Source organism: Melanostigma gelatinosum (assembly GCF_949748355.1).
Source record: "Melanostigma gelatinosum genome assembly, chromosome: 15".
Taxonomy (NCBI): Eukaryota; Metazoa; Chordata; class Actinopteri; order Perciformes; family Zoarcidae; genus Melanostigma; species Melanostigma gelatinosum.
In genome coordinates this window covers 19072348-19089127 of record NC_136648.1, presented here as the reverse complement: position 1 = coordinate 19089127, position 16780 = coordinate 19072348, and the positions used below count along the sequence as shown (strand labels likewise).

General features: G+C 44.2%; 1 protein-coding gene across 1 annotated transcript; it reads right to left on the bottom strand.

Annotated features, from left to right (window-relative positions):
- Window positions 1–3502: 3502 nt before the first annotated feature.
- On the bottom strand, window positions 3503–7559 carry LOC306789140 (somatostatin receptor type 5; the record flags this gene model as incomplete). Its single annotated transcript, XM_079284948.1, has 3 exons — window positions 3503–3525; window positions 6006–6637; window positions 7153–7559. The coding sequence occupies 3 exons, from the start codon at window positions 7557–7559 to the stop codon at window positions 3503–3505; spliced, it is 1062 nt and encodes a 353-aa protein (XP_079141074.1).
- Window positions 7560–16780: the final 9221 nt, after the last annotated feature.

Sequence of the window (16780 nt, the reverse complement as noted above, 5' to 3'; positions counted from 1 at the left end):
CGCACAAAAGAGAAGCGCCACATCTCATTTGACAGGATGATGTTCTTCATACCCCGCGGCGCGTAAAAATCCTCCTCTGGTGCCTGGAAGGTAGAGGTGTATTGGCGCATGGACGGCTGGGGTAGGGGGCAGCCGGCTGGAGGAGCCGATCAAGAGGCTACACCTGCGTCTCCGTTCGGAATAAGAAGCGAGTTAGAAAGAAAGCCATCAGCACAACGGCGCACCCCCTCTTGTCCTTTTGGCGTCCCAACGACCAGCAGCGACTGCGCTCCCCTCCCCACCTTCAGTGAGTACCTGCATATCTCTCTCTCTCTCTCTCTCTCTCTCTCTCTCTCTCTCTCTCTCTCTCTCTCTCTCTCTCTCTCTCTCTCTCTCTCTCTCTCTCTCTCTCTCTCTCTCTCTCTCTCATGCAAAGGGTGTAATGGGGGGTGGGGGGCGCGTCAGGCCAGCTCAGGTGCGCGGTCTCCTTCACAACATGTGCCTCGGTCTCACCGATCAGGGCTTTTCCCGGTGTGTTTCTTTCAGGTTGGACGAAAGAGGTTCAGTTTTCTATTGGTCGCTGTGGGGTGACGCTGCCACCAGAGGGAGGCAGAGGGATGTCTCTTGGACAATGTGCCATGTTTGAACAGAGGAGTTAGATTTGAGATTGTGACCCCTCCACCTCAAATGACCAGAATAAGCTTTGATTGAGGATTTAAAGGGTCAGCTCACCGAGTTTAATCGTGAAGAGCAGTTTTTTCTTGTCACGAGGACTTCTAATCCATTTGTGAAAACTGTTGTGTGTTGTGTGTTGTGTGATGTCATCAGTTCACTGTATATCAGATTGGGTTTAAGTGAACAGAAAAATGTGTTGCATTATGGGAGCTGTAGGAACCATTTGCATGTGCGGGAGCTTGACCTTTTTTTTATTTCTCTCCTGAGTCCCTCAAATGAAGAAAACTGCAACGCTCACAGTGCACTGCCCCTTTAATTTGAGTACATTATTCAATTTCAAATTAAAGCATGGTTGTTGACTACTTTAGTGCCATAGGTTTATAGAAATGATCATCTGTCAGAAGATAAAGATGTGAAACTAGTAGAAATGATCATGAATAGGCGTCCTGATAGCAGAATGGTAAAAGCACAGAGCACAAAACTGCAACGTCCCTGATTCGATGAGTAGGTCAGTGCTGTTTGTACACTTTAAGCTGTCACAATGCCCAGTTGCAGGGAAGTATGTTTCTGAGTTGAAGTGATGTTTTGTACCCTTTAGCTATTGCATCCATCACCAAGCGCTGCCAAGATGACACTCCTCTGCGACTGTGTGTGTGTAAGCTAACTGCCACTCAGTGCAAAATCCGTTGGTTCAATTTATTCACAAAACCCCTTGAGAACCGACAACACCGGAACCCCAAATCATAACTGTCAAATATGTGAGAAAGAAAATCCGCTTCCCATAACACATCAAGTGACATTTTGTCCCAGAGTTTGAACCTCCTCTGGTCCGCACACCAATTTACTGCTCGCAGTGACTGGACTCTGAAATTGGGGGTGAACCTGCTCTTCTCAGTTTTTAAGAGTTATGGTCCACTCTATATGGTAGACTGATTTGCACATATGAAAAAGGTTGTCAGAAGCACAAAAACAACAGCGTCCTGATCAATGACGCATGTTGCTGTTGGTGATGTCCTTGTTGTCGATGGTGGAGCGTTTTTAATGTTGTTCGTCTCCAAGCTAAGGCTATCAATTAAACATCCCACTTTATTGTGCTTTCTGTTGACTTCTGCTAACTCTTAGACTTTTCTACGGTAAGCCCTTCCTTCACACAAACTCTCCAAGAGAGCGTTTGCATTTTATATCCAGTATCTGGAATCAATAAATCAACAAATTAATTTATTAAGTATAACTTTGGTGACCGTAGATAACTGCTGAATGTCTTCTTTCATAGTTTCATTTCGGAACTCATTATCCTGAGACTATGGTCACATGAGTGACAAAGTTATTTACTTTCTTTATGCGAAGAGACACCGGCACAGTGTTACACAAGGAGACCAAACAGCCTTGAGCAGAAATTAGCCAGTGAGCATGTTAAACATTCCAGACAAGTTTAAAAAAAGATCGAATTCTATGTTAACAATTTCAAAACAGCTACATATAATTAATAACTATGAAGTTTTTCATAAATGTTCAACTCTTAAAATGTAGTGTTTGAAGCTAAACTACGCAATATTGATATATTTACAGTCGATGGAATGGCGAGCTCCCCAGCACCAAAAGCAGACAGAGAAAGTTTGCGATGAGGCAGCAAACAGAGTGGAGCATTTAGCAGGACGCTGATGTTGGTGGAGACCAAAACAGAGCTCAAATAGCTGAATATTGGACCTACATTCATGAGGTGGACAGACATGATGCTCCAAATAATTGCTGACGTTGCACCACTGTGTACAAAGCAAGTAAAAGTCGAACCTTTCTTTTATTTGGTCACATGCAAATGTTGCTCTGTATCTTCTGAATGTATGAATAACTGTTATAACACATTCGCCATAACAACTTCACAAGGTAATTCAATTACGTATTCTTGTTGCGCTGCCCCCATGTGGCATCCTCCAGCAGTTATTTAACAGTTAGCATGTTAAAGGTTTACATTGTGGCCTTTTCAAGAAAAATACCTCGAATTTTAAATTCCTCAAATTACCATTACTAGGTGTTAAGTTAAGATAATGATGCAAGGGCAATTTAATTATATATATAATTCCGTTTTTGAACATATATATATGTATATATATACATCCATATATATATATACATATATATATGTATATATATACATATATATATATACATACATAAATACATATATATATGTATATATATACATACATAAATATATTTATATATATATATATACATCCATATATATATATATATATATATATGTATGTATATATATACATATATATATGTATATATATATGTATATATATATATATGTATATATATATATATATACATATATATATATATATATATATATATATTTATATATATATATATATATATATATATATATTTATATATATATATATATATATATTTGTTTCCAATTTGGCACATCGCAAGGATAGTCGAAGGCTCGTTTGTGAATCACTCCTCAACTCAAGCTCTTTGTGTTAAACAGATCCTCCCTGTGGGATCTAAACAGTGTTCAATGACAGTGAATGACCTGACATCCTTTGCAGGCCATTAAGGGGTGAGGATTCGCTCATGGTGTCACAGTCAAAGAATCAATACCTCTCCGAAATGGCCATCTGTGTGAGGAGAAGGCCACCCTGTCTCACTTTGCAGGCTGGCTGATCTCGCTGTGTTTTTTCAAAAACTACAACAGGCCTGCAGACAAGTGAGGGGCTCAGTGAACACACTGTGATGGAAACGGCAAGGATCCCCTCTATGGGCCATGCTGAGCGTGGCTTGTGTTTTTTATGCTTCCACTGATCTGCAGACTTCATTAAGTCTCATCAGGACATCAGAGCGCGCTGGTGCCGTGCACTGTGCGAGAGGATCACAGCGCAGACACATCACGGAGATAAGTGCTCTCATTAGCCACCGAGACGGTATCGACGCTAAAAGCATGCCTGCTCCTTCCCAAAGGAAACCCTGCGACATCAGGATGTGCAGCTGTGCGGTCAGGGAGATGAGGTCAAGAGGTCAAGAGGCAACAGAGGTGCAATTTATAGCAGTCAACAAGATGGCCACCGCAAGGCCAGAGAAGATGCTTTATCACAGTCACCTGCCTGCCATTCTCTTGAAGTGAATTACTTTTTGTCATCCAATGAAATGAAAAAATGAAGGATGACTGTGGTGCATAGCGGTCTTTGATGACTATTACTTAAACAGGTGTTCCACTATATCGATACACTGAACAACGGAGACTCCAGGAAGTCACTGCCAAGAGAAAGTCTGGCACATAAGACTGCAATCTGTTGTTCTAACATTTCAAATTTTTCCTTTTAAGGATTAAACAAACAATATACAACGAGTTAATTGGTGAACTAAAAGAGTCAGGCTAGCTGTTTCCCCCTGGTTCCAGTTTTTATGCTAAGCTAAGCTAACAGTCTACATTCTACAGTCTTCATATTTAGCAGACGGACGTGAGAGCGATGTCGATCTTCTTATCTCTCTCTCAGCAAGAAAGCGAATAAGCGCATTTCCGCATGTTTCAGATTTTTTTTTTAAATCAAGCAATTTCCATCTTTAGCTCAAGTGAGTCCACATTGACAATGAATTGAAATCATTGCTTCACATCCCTCAATATGAATAAGCTTTAAAAAAAAAAAATAATTAAACAATTACTTCTCCTCAGCCGATTCGTCAAACAAAGCACGAGCAGGTCATGCCTTTACATTGTAATATTAAAGCAGATGGACTGCTGAGTAAGCAGTACTTTGCTGATGTTCTGATGTGATCCTTTGTGTCAAATCCCAGATTTAAAAGGCATTTCTCCGCATTCAAGCTCAGAGCAAAACAAGACCGCTTCTATTCGCGCTTCCAACAAGTCAAAGAGGCCCCCCCCCTTTTCACAAGGTTATTCAGATTACATTGAATTTAGATGATGTTGCAACCAAGAGCTTTACAGGGAGGCGGGCATGGCCCTCTGCCTGTCCTCAGTGTTTTGTTCTGCCAGACAGCTTAGTAATAGGTTTATACGGTCGCATCGCTTGTCGCAATCTAACTATAGATGCAATGTAACGACGTCCTGCGGAGGCTCCCCCGGAACGGCCACTGCTCTTTTCATATAGTGGCCGTGCTATATATATGTCATACTTGTCAGATGCTCTTTTTATTGCACTTTGGGGATAGTTGTTTAAAAGCTCCATGGGGGATTTGATTTATGTTTGCTTGGATGGTTTCTGTCAGCCAATGTGGGCTCAGCAGACGTCCTTCAGTCTCTGAAAAAGGCTGTTGATCGCAGGTTCAGGTCCCACGCTGGGACGTCCGTTTAAGTTCAGTGACCTGGATTTGGAAATGGTTGATGTGTGTGCTTTCATATTGACAGGAACTTGTTTGTAAATTTCCTTTAAAATTCTCTCTTCAGTCGTTTTAAAGTGGAGGCTCTCCTCCTCTGCGAGCCTCGTACCGCCTGGACGGTGAGTTGCTGAGTGACTCTGGCAGTGCGATGTTCCAATATAAACCTTGTGTTTTTATGGCACATTAATGCATTCTGTTTATGATACTTTGCTGTCTATCTGAGGGGCTCACACACTGTTGGCCCAGAGCCTTTTTCACATTCACGGTAATCTTGCACCAGGAAAGAGCATGTGGCTATGACTGCACAAGCATCCAAACAAACACAATAGCGTCTGTATACAAAGCATGTTGTGACTCATGCGTTGGGACGTACAGTGTTTCTTGCAGGCGGCAACCTCCGGTTCTGTAAAGTGAAGCCAATGCGGAACTGCCTTCAACTTGCATTCTCTGTACTGGCCATCAGGGGGCGACTCCTCCGGTTGCAAAAAGAAGTCAGATTGGATCGAAGTCTAAGGGGAAATGACTATTTCTCACTTGATTTATTCCCTCAGTAAACATTGTACACATGAGTTTATGGTCTCAAGCACTCGTTTTAATTCTCCTTTAATACAGCATGATGTTCATTGAGCAAATGATGGTCCATTTTAGGGCAGGGTTACCTTATGATTAAGAGGTCGCCTTCGCCACCACAGACGTATAAGGCGTCTTTACATCGCTCCTCCGCAGTCCAAATATGGTCACATCCGCTCACTAGTTACAAAAAAACAGGAAGGCGACGGCCAAAATCCAAGATGGCGACGGCCAAAACGCTGAACTCATGGCTTCAAAATGTCAGTCCACAAAGCGATGGGTGACGTCACGATATCCACGTCCACTTCTTATACACAGTCTAAGGTTTTTGGTGATGGGAAATATGAATAGTATGTCACGGGAATATGTGAGTGAGCCGTGTGCGTACTAACTTTACTGAGTCAGCCTGTGTGTCGCAGTTTGGTGAGTACGTGAGTGTGCGGGAGGCTGAGGGTGTGACAGGCTAATGGGAGGAGCAGGAGCAATACGCCAGCGCTGCACAGGGTTTTTTCCCAAGTGCTTATCAACGAAGGAAGGTAGCAGAGCCCGGAGCTGACGCACGGCCGGACGCGACAACAGGAAGTAGAGCGGCGGGTTCCAGCACGGAGCCAGGCACACCAGCAAAATGGCCGCCAGGGACGCCACCTCCCACAGCAGGGACACCCTTGAAGTGGAAGATAGCTCACGCCCCAGCGTACCGACGGGAGAGGCAGCCGAGCTTACGAAAGGGGACATAACGTTGACAAACTCAAGTGCATAGTACGGCAGCCAGCTAATGGCAAACACCAGCGTTGAAGCGGTCAGCAGAGCGGTGGCCTTCTTGTTGCGCCGGTCGGCGGCCAGAGTGCTCCTGCAGCCGTGGAGGTGAGAGATGATGAGGCCACAGTTGACGGCGATGCAGAGGAGAGGGGCCACGTAATAAACCAGGAAAGCGGGAACCAGGAAGGACAGCCACTCGTGGCGGCCCACTGCCCACGTGCAGCCCCCATCAAAGTTGATGTAGGTGACTTTGGGCAATGCCATGGTTACTGAGAACAGCCAAATGGCTACAACCGTGCATGACCTGTGGAGGAGGAGGAGCAGAGCAGAGGCTTATTTGTTGTGCAGGAGGATCACGTCTGTGCGAGTACATATTGGTCAACTCTGCAAGAAAACATAGACCTGGGTCTGATGGGAAGGATAGTAACATTGTGATTTAATGGGAGCCAACAATTTATTATAGCGTTGATCTTTAATGTCTGCACTGACCTGTGATATATGCTAATGGCTCTGCTGTTTGTTGGCATATTTGATTTAAGCTTTACTGCCTCTGGGTTGTAGTTAAGAAATTATTCTTATGCTGCCGACAACCGACTAGAAGAGAGGATCACTGAAGTGACGTCTTGTTTATTGTGTTACAATCTCATTTCTGTCGTTAGAATCATTAAAGCTTAAGTGTTGAATTTGAAAAGCTCAAATTTTTTTCTTTAATATATATTTTTTTTAAACAGGAACAATGCATTGTTGATTTTATGGGTTTTACAGAATGCGTTGACAATAAGTTCAATTCATGATATTTTTTAAGACACACATACTCACACTTGTGTCAGGCTGGCAGGCGCTCTCGTCCCCGGCGCAACGATGCGATACCTCAGCACCGACAACGCCGCCAGGCTGAAGATTTCCCCTCCCACCGTCACCGAGGTCATGAACCCCAGGAGGACGCAGGTCCCACCGCCCAGCTGCCAGTCCTGGAAATAAGCACTCAGAAGGACGCATGGCAGGGTGAGCAGGGCGCCCAGGTCCGCCAGGCTGAGGTTGAGGAGCAGGACGGAGCTCGGCTTGGAGCGACTGCGGGGGTTCCTCATCAGCACCAGCCACAGCAGGAGGTGACCCCCGACCCCCACCAGAAGAGAGACCAGGCTGACCATGGGCAGCACCACGGTGAAGGAGATGGTGGTGTTGGTGGAGACGACGTTGAAAAGGAGGTTGACTATGGCAGGCATGGTAAAGGCGAGGCTCTAGTTGGTGTAAAAAGAAAAAAAATGGATCAAGAGATGTAGGATTGTGGGATGAAAAGGGAAAGGATGGGTGAGGGGAGTGAATGCGGGGAAGGTGATAGAGGGGTCAAGGGGAGAGAATGAATGTGATAAATTACAAATGAGATGAGACCGGAGCAGCAGTGAGCAGATGAGACAGCAAAGGAGTAATCGAGCAAAAGGATATTTAGAGGTGAAGAGAACTACCAACTGTGAGAGCAAGACAAACTCAGGAGTGTAGAGAGACACGCAGAGTCACCATAATTCTGAAAAGTAATTTCAATCAACAAACCCCCATGTATTATTCATGCTCATGATAGTTGCAGCTCGATGGGGCCCGAATCAACTGTAATTCGGAGCTTATAATGGCCCCTCCAGCTGTGATTGACAAGCCTGATGATTCAGACCCGACAACTCTAGTCCCTCCCCCCCCTGCTTCTCTCTCGGGTGACATCAACAAACACTCGGTGGCATCGGCAAGTCGACTGCGTCACGACACAAACAAGGCAGCTGAGCTCGGCGGGTTCATGGCACCAGGTGGATAAACAACACACACAGACTAGTTCTCGCGGAGGAAGACGGTGAAGTCTTTGGTGGAGGGGCAGGCGGTTGACCAGAGCCCAAAGCCCCCGCAAGTAAACAAGCCACTTATCGCCAGGAGTAAACAAGCCATTTATTTGCTGTGCGAGAAATGATTCGGCGACCTGCGCGCTGACATTTGGGAAGGTTTCTCTGAATAACTGATTTTATATCGACGTCCGGTTTCACGGATCGATTGGGCCACTCTCCCTGTGGAACATCCTGAACTAAACACACCACAACACTTTGACAGATTAAACCAAAGGCTCTTTAAAACACCCTGGGAGTTGTCTACCTTGAGACATGCAGGCATTTCAAAAGTCTCAACTCTCAGACATGATGCGATTTTTACTTTGACACATTTAGCTTAAACTGCACAAGTTACATGAGCCAAGATGTCATTTTAGAAACTTTGTAGAATACCATTATTTGCTGTTTTCCAGAACGTGAGATGACAGAATGGGTCGCTGTGTGTGCAGCAGTAAGCCGCTGGAGTTAAGAGAGGATCGAATGTGGAATGCTACTGATTCTTTTTAAATATAGAGACAACGTTTCGAGTGCTTTTGTTAAATTGTTGAGAATTGCCTCCAAGGTCTGTGCTGTGCACTGACTAAAATGTTGTTCAGCAATTGTTTGGAATAAATGAATTGCGATCGTACCAATGAAACTAGCATGGTTTCTGTTTCCATTTGACCGATAATTAGTGCAAAATGTTCACGGGAAATTAGATAACATGTTAATAAGTGAGCTTTAGAGTTCTTGGTTGATGTATTTCTGTTTAGCTTTGGTCAGAACCTGGCTAGCTGTTTCCCCCACCTTTCAGTCTTTATGCTAAGCTAGGCTAACAGACTTCAGCTCTGTACTTAATGTGCAGGCATATGAGGTTGATATCTAAATTCACAACAAAGAAGCAAATGCATGTTTTCTTAAATGTTTGACCGTTTCTTGTGGCTGCTTCACAGTAACAGCCACACCGTGTTTCGCCAGTTGAACACTTACAATGTGAATCAGCAGCAGTAGGATGTAACCTCGTACAATGCTGACGCAGTGTTGAGAGAGGGAAGAGTAAACAGCGAGGCTGTATCCCTAGGAATCCCTAGGGTTTAGGTAGATAATTAGTTTACTCCGCCACTTCATTCAAAAACGTTGGCGGCATCTAGTGGTGACGTTGCAGATTGCAAACAATTGAAACTTCTCCAGATTGCCAAGAGTGCAGGAGAACTACGGCTGCCGATGCGAAAACTCAAATGGTCCCATAGAGAGCCAGTGAGTGGTTTGTCCATTCTAGGCTACTGTAGAAACATGTTGGCCTGCTCCGTGAAGAGGACCCACTCCCTTTAAAGATAAAAAGGGCTTATTCTAAGCCAACAAAAACACAACAGATTTCTATTTTCAGATTCAATTACACTGAAGAATAGAAGAGAAAGAATAAACACTGGTCCTCCGAGTCAAAACAACAACATTCTATAAAACGACTCTGTTCAAAATCAAAGTTGTACATTAAGAAGAATGTAAAGAGGAAAGAAAATGTGCTTTAAATATCAAAAGTATAGCACACAGAATGTTCACAATGGCCACCGTCAGTGTGAAAATATTGTATTATTGGATCATTATAACACTGATGTATTAAGGTGTACTTAAATGTTGTAGTTGGTTGAGATGGGTAGTTGAATTTGATCCCATGAGTATGAACAATGTTAAGCCAAAAACTAACAGCTGTTAAATAAATGTGAAGTAAAAAGGGCACCATGTCCCTCCTGAATGTAGTGGAGTACAAGTATACATTAAAGTAAAAGTATCTCAAAATGTACAGTACTTGAGTAAATGTGCTGAGTGACTTTCTAGTACTGACAATAGCAATACAACTATCTGTCATTTTCTCTCAGCACCATCGATAAGCTCTTTAACTTAATTGGGACATTGTGAATGTAATTTGAAAATGCCAGTGTGGTGGTGGGATGCATCATTCCTCCCACTTATGTCAAACCCTGATCAACTGTGAGAGGGACAGATGGACGAAACAAATGAACAAACGTTTGTTCGTTCCCTCGCCCATCTGTCCCTCTCCTGCAGGGTCTCACTCAAGCTTAATATCCCGGTCCACCTTTTAATCTTTGGGGGTGGATGATAATGTGCGCTTTGCACGCGAAGCAAGAAGGTCAGTGCGGCAGCTCAGTTGGTGTGTTTGAACGAAGAGTCATCACTAAACGCTAACTGTCTGTTTAAAAAATAAAATCAGGCCTCACATGAACATGACTCATTTATTTTAAGGGGCAAATAACAAATGAGCAGCCTGCTTGAAAGCCTTACTACATTTGACTTCCCACATCACAACACAAGCCTCACAGTGTTTACATTCCTCTTGTTGCAGCTGCAACTTTATGAGGAGCGAAGAGCAGCAGTAGTGGAAAAGGCCATAAGGGAAAAAAAACATAAGATGACAAATGAAGCGAGACAGCCAAGAACACACAAGTGATGGAAGCGCAGAGGCATGAAGTGAGCAACACAAGGCTGAGCTAATTGTGTTTCATTTTAGACACATTGACCTCCAGATGTGCCGACTTACTGATTTAGAGGTTGGGACAGGCTCCGGGCTATTTTCAGTCCACTTTCACTCCCTGACCGCAGTATATGGATTCACAGACATCTGTAGCATGAAAAATCAATCAATCCAGTCTGTTTTCAGAGGAAAGGATGAAGCAGGCGGCTTGATTTACCACAAAATTGAATTCAGAAATACAGATGGGTGACATATGAGAATAGATAGTGTGGAAAGCAGACGCTTCCATACAGGGCGCCAAAGATACTTTTATGGTTTGATGGGAATACAAATATTACAAATCATTTACAGTCACGAGATCTTAACTCAGTTTACCAATGGAGTTGAGTTTTTAGCCATGCCAGAATTATACATTTCTCTAAAACTACTGGATGGATTGCCATTCAATGTGAGACACTCATGGTCCCCAGAGGATTAACCCCGAGGACTGCACAGTACTTTGTTGATTCTGTGACTTCTCCTCTTGCGCCACTGCAAGGTTGACATTTCTGGTTTTCAGTGAAATGTTTTAATAACTATTGGAGGAATTGCAATTTGGTCCACGCATTCATGTTCCCCTCAGAATGAATTGTAAAAATAAATTTGATGATGTCCTGACTTTTCATCCATGCCACCATCAGGTCAAACTGGTTCGAAAGCTAATTAGTTTAGTCATGTTAATGTTAAGATATTTATAGACCAGTAATTGTCATGCTACCCCCTTTAACAACAAATGTTTTGCTAATGAAGAATTTCAAATCAAAGCAGCATAATTAAAGATCGAGTATTTTCAACAGAAATTGGTCCGCTGGCATTCTCATACACATTTCTGTAAAGAATAAGTGCACAAGTTTAACTCAAAGACGTGATGATACACCGTCATTCAAGAAAAGAATAGATTAAAAATATTGTAAAAATAGGCATTTCATCATAACAGAGTAACACAAAAAAGTCAAACCTCAGGTAGGTTCAAACAGAAGCCAAGCATTGTGTGCAGCGACTCTCTGGCCCAGGTGTGGACTGGAGGTAGAAACGCAAAAGCAGAATTCCAAAGTCTGAAATGCGGGCAGAGCCACGGGGAAGTACAAAGAGGTGAACCATATGTGCCTCACTTACTGTGAAGAGTGACCTGCTCGGGGAGAAGCCCTCCGCTCACCATCAGAGAGGGCACACACACCTGATCCTCCTCTTGACTTCTCATGATGTCCTTTAGCCACAAACACACACACACACACACGCTTACTCACAAACAAACTCTGCCTGTCGAATGGTTCTGTCTGGCCCACTGCAGGATGAGACCATGTTGCAGAGGAGACACTGTGTGTGTGTTGGGGCACCTCTTGGTATTGACAGTCCCTCCAAACACACACACACACACACGCTTACTCGCTAGCAAGTCTGGATGCAGCGTCCAACTCTCTGTCTGGTTAGTTCTTCCCGTCACTGAAGCAGGACCGCAGCTCCACAGCTCACTGCTGCCGTCCGCCTCAGCTGTCGCTGGTACGGGACCTGAGTCACCGGCCTGTACGGGGTTAGACTGCGGCATTGATTTGTTACCATACAGCGTATCGCTGCGCTTCAAACTCCAGAGGTCCGTTTTAAATATTAATGACCCCCCCCCTCCCCAGCCTCAGAACATTTGTCTCTTTATCACTCCAACAACAAAATGATTCACAAGAAGTATGAAATTGAATGAGCACATAGCCATGATATTTACTGAGCAGTCAGGAGGAACCCTGTTTATTGTGGACCAGCTTTACCCTCACACTGTTAAATCATCGAATGGGCTTATTGCCGTTTGATAGTCTGAGCACATATGCAGTCAGGGACCCCGTGATCTTTTCCATCTCAGGAGAAACTCTCTATCTTAACCCCAGTCCTGGTGAGGTCTAAGATCATCTCCTGGTGAGGTCTAAGATCATCTCCTGGTGAGGTCTAAGATCATCTCCTGGTGAGGTCTAAGATCTTCTCCTGGTGAGGTCTAAGATCATCTCCTGGTGAGGCCTAAGGTCATCTCCTGGTGAGGTCTAAGGTCATCTCCTGGTGAGGTCTAAGATCATCTCCTGGTGAGGTCTAAGATCATCTCCTGGTGAGGTCTAAGATCATCTCCTGGTGAGGTCTAAGATCATCTCCTGGTGAGGTCTAAGATCATCTCCTGGTGAGGTCTAAGATCATCTCCTGGTGAGGTCTAAGATCATCTCCTGGTGAGGTCTAAGAACATCTACTGGTGAGGTCTAAGAACATCTCCTGGTGAGGTCTAAGATCATCTCCTGGTGAGGTCTAAGAACATCTACTGGTGAGGTCTAAGATCATCTACTGGTGAAGGTCTAATATCATCTCCTGGTGAGGTCTAAGATCATCTCCTGGTGAGGTCTAAGATCATCTCCTGGTGAGGTCTAAGAACATATTGTGGGCTGTAATAACTGCTGGAGCCTAAACGGTTTGCTCCAGGGACGCATTGGGATAATTACGGACCCCATTTACACCCTTTGGGTGTCTGCTCAGGTCGACATGTTCACACATGAGCAGGCAGTTTGTGTGGTCGTAGATCTGGGGCCGCATGCTGTTGACAGAATTTGAATCACACCTGGAATTTTGATCCAATCAAATAACCGCCGACAGCCACGCGTGATGTTGTGTGAATGAGGCCTGAGGGTCCTGGTCGGCGGATTCTTTTACGTTTTGGACAATGCAGGCTAACTGTCCCTTCAGTTGTAGTTTTAGTCTTCAACATTCGATTCCACTCCCAAACCTAAATGGAAGACATCGTCAGATTGAGCTGCTGCGGCCGACACGCCCTCGTGTACGAGTACAAGACGACGCATAAACACCAACGCGCTGCATGACTGAGTGAGACGTAGAGGTCGAGCTACATGTCCCGCTGTCAAAAGGCCAATCAACAGCTGGTGTTGGTGATGAATCTTGACGTGTGCATCATCTGCACACACACACACACTCACACTGGGCAGCAGTCAGTCAGAGCGGACCGGTCTGATGGCTGGCATGGTCCTGGAACAGGAACGCAGCCTGCAGCCGTTTTACTCCTCTGAGATCTACTGTAATGTCCTGGCTACTGCAGTTGTTGGCACCAGGACCCACCGCGGCTCGGTTACACTTCCTCTTCCTGTCGGTGTTTCCCCTCCGTCTCGCTATCCTCTTTTCTTCGTCTCTCTGGGCTTATTCTCTCTCCCCCCCCCCCGCCCCCCCATCTCTCTGTGCTGCTGCTTGTTTGTCAGATGATGTACAGCAGGTGTAGCAGCAGTGTGTCTTTAGTTGGACCTTGGAGGATTCTAAAACTTCCTCTTTCTCTCTACCCTCTCTCCCGCTCTCCCCTCACAAACACACGGGCTGGTCTGTGGGCTGCGTGTCTGTTTGTGCAGCAGTGGATGTAGCTGTGTTCGAGGTCTGTAGCTGGGATGAAACGAGGGCTTCATTGAGTAATCCACTGACCCAGGCATTGGTTTCACATCTTTCTTTTTGTTTGTTGTTGTTTTCTGTGCCTCCTCAGCAGGGCTGCAGTGTCAGTCGTCTTTCAGAAAGCGGCCCTGCCCACATAGTGTACTCTCTGTCACAGTGATGAACTGCTTTCTACTAAACGGGCGAGCAAAGAAAAAAGTTTGGCCCACGATAATGCGGATTTATGGATCAATGACATCAAATGGTTTGGAGCAGATGGAGTTTGCTAATTTAAAGATTTGCATTTTATCTCGTGTGTGTGTGTGTGTGTGTGTGTGTGTGTGTGTGTGTGTCCATTTCAGGGACTTGGCGGTGATCGTGGCATCCATTGCGTACAACACCTGGTTCACCAAGCTGCACTGCAAGGACATGCGCATTGTAACTATCTCTCTTTTTTATATTCTTCACTTATAAACCTTCGAGACATATTTTTTTCACGTTTCCTTTGCTTTTACTGTGTGCTATCAGATTACATTTATTATATGGAAGAAGCTTTTTTTTATCTACTCATTTGGCACACTGCAGTCCAAATGTGTATGAAGAAATCGCTTAATCTCTTTTATTAAATATTCATAATATGCATTTGAGTAAGTGGTATCCGTCCGTCTGAGGTGAGCTGCATGAAAACAGTCGGCTCCAAAAGTTCAACCGATACTTTTCTAAGTTTTACAGGACATTAGATTAAACGTGTTGCTCATTGAAGCCCGGCAACACTTGGTTTCAAATTTTAAAGATGCCCGGTTACGTTAAATTCAGATAAATCGCCTCATAGACTATGTATGGACCTAAAAGCCCTTTATTATCTTCCCGTGCCTCTATCCTTCCTCTACGTGAAACCTCCGGTCACACGACCCTGTGTTTTGTTCGACTGTCCATACTTTTGGCCACATTGTGCATCTTCAGTGCAACTTCAGTACTTTGTCTGAAAAGACACACACACACACACACACACACACACACACACACACACACACACACACACACACACACACACACAAACACATTGAAACACCTACACAAAAGTGACTGTAAGCTTAGACACACCCACACACACACTTTAATCTCCAATAATTGCTGGCAGTGGGTATTATGAGACTCCCTTGTTCTCAGGGAAAACAAACAGGTATGTAAGAGAGAGAGGGAGGGAGGGAGAGAAAGAGAGGGAAGAGGGAAGAGGGTGAGAGAGAGCATTACGAGCGAAGCAGACAGAGACGAGGAAGGAACGATGGAGGATGAATGCCTGCTTCCATCGAGGCCTGCGTGGAGTGTCAAACACGCCTCCTCAGATCGTAAAGATGGGATGGGAAAATGAATAGAAGCGTTTTATGAACCCGAGAGGGGAAACACAGCCACAGCTGCGTTGGTGGGAGATGTCTCAGTCGCGTAGAGTTCAGGATGGAGCCGGAGGAATGCAAGAGCGCGGCGCTCGGTTGCGTCACGTTCTTAAGGGAGAAATAAAGTGTCAATCCGAGCTATGGCAGGAAAATGGAGGCAGTAAAGTTTATGGGTTTACTCGTCGCCTCTTTGCTGATTTACAGCGCAGTGTGGCTCAGACCTGGACGCAGTTTAACGGTGTTGTTGGTGTTTCAGCAGTTTGATTGTCTTTGTCACATGTGAGAAGGACCTTGTTTTTTTTTTAATGGTCAAAATTGCGATTTAATCTGATATTCTATACGACCATTTAGCCCACTTATGAGAGTTATTGTCAGACTCATGGGCGGATTATGAGACAATGGGTCCCTGGGCACAGACATACAAAAGCCCCCTGCATCTCTCATACGCATGGGTTTTGTCTCTTTGTGGTTACTTTGTGTCCATTGTTGTTGTTGTTTTGGGTCACTTTATAATTATTTATAAATATAAATATTTATAAATATAAATATTTTGTGTTTTTCTGAGTCATTTTGAGTATCTTAGTTATGATTTTGTCTCTTTGTAGTCATGAGTCTCTTTGTAGTCATCATGAGTCTCTTTGTGGTCATCATGAGTCTCTTTGTAGTCATCATGAGTCTCTTTGTAGTCATTATGAGTCTCTTTGTAGTCATCATGAGTCTCTTTGTAGTCATCATGAGTCTCTTTGTAGTCATCATGAGTCTCTTTGTGGTCATCATGAGTCTCTTTGTAGTCATCATGAGTCTCTTTGTAGTCATCATGAGTCTCTTTGTAGTCATCATGAGTCTCTTTGTGGTCATCATGAGTCTCTTTGTGGTCATCATGAGTCTCTTTGTGGTCATCATGAGTCTCTTTGTAGTCATCATGAGTCTCTTTGTGGTCATTCTGAGCCTCTTTGTAGTCATCATAAGTCTCTGTAGTCATCATGAGTCTCTTTGTAGTCATCATGAGTCTCTTTGTAGTCATCATGAGTCTCTTTGTGGTCATCATGAGTCTCTTTGTGGTCATCATGAGTATCTTTGTGGTCATCATGAGTCTCTTTGTAGTCATCATGAGTCTCTTTGTGGTCATTCTGAGCCTCTTTGTAGTTGTTTTGTGCCTCTTTGTCCATTTTTATTCATGGTCATTTGGAGTCAAATGTGTACCACAGCACAGTCCTTACAGTACATTAAAATGTGATAATCAGAGCTATGCTCTGTTATCGGTCTGTTGGTCGGCACAG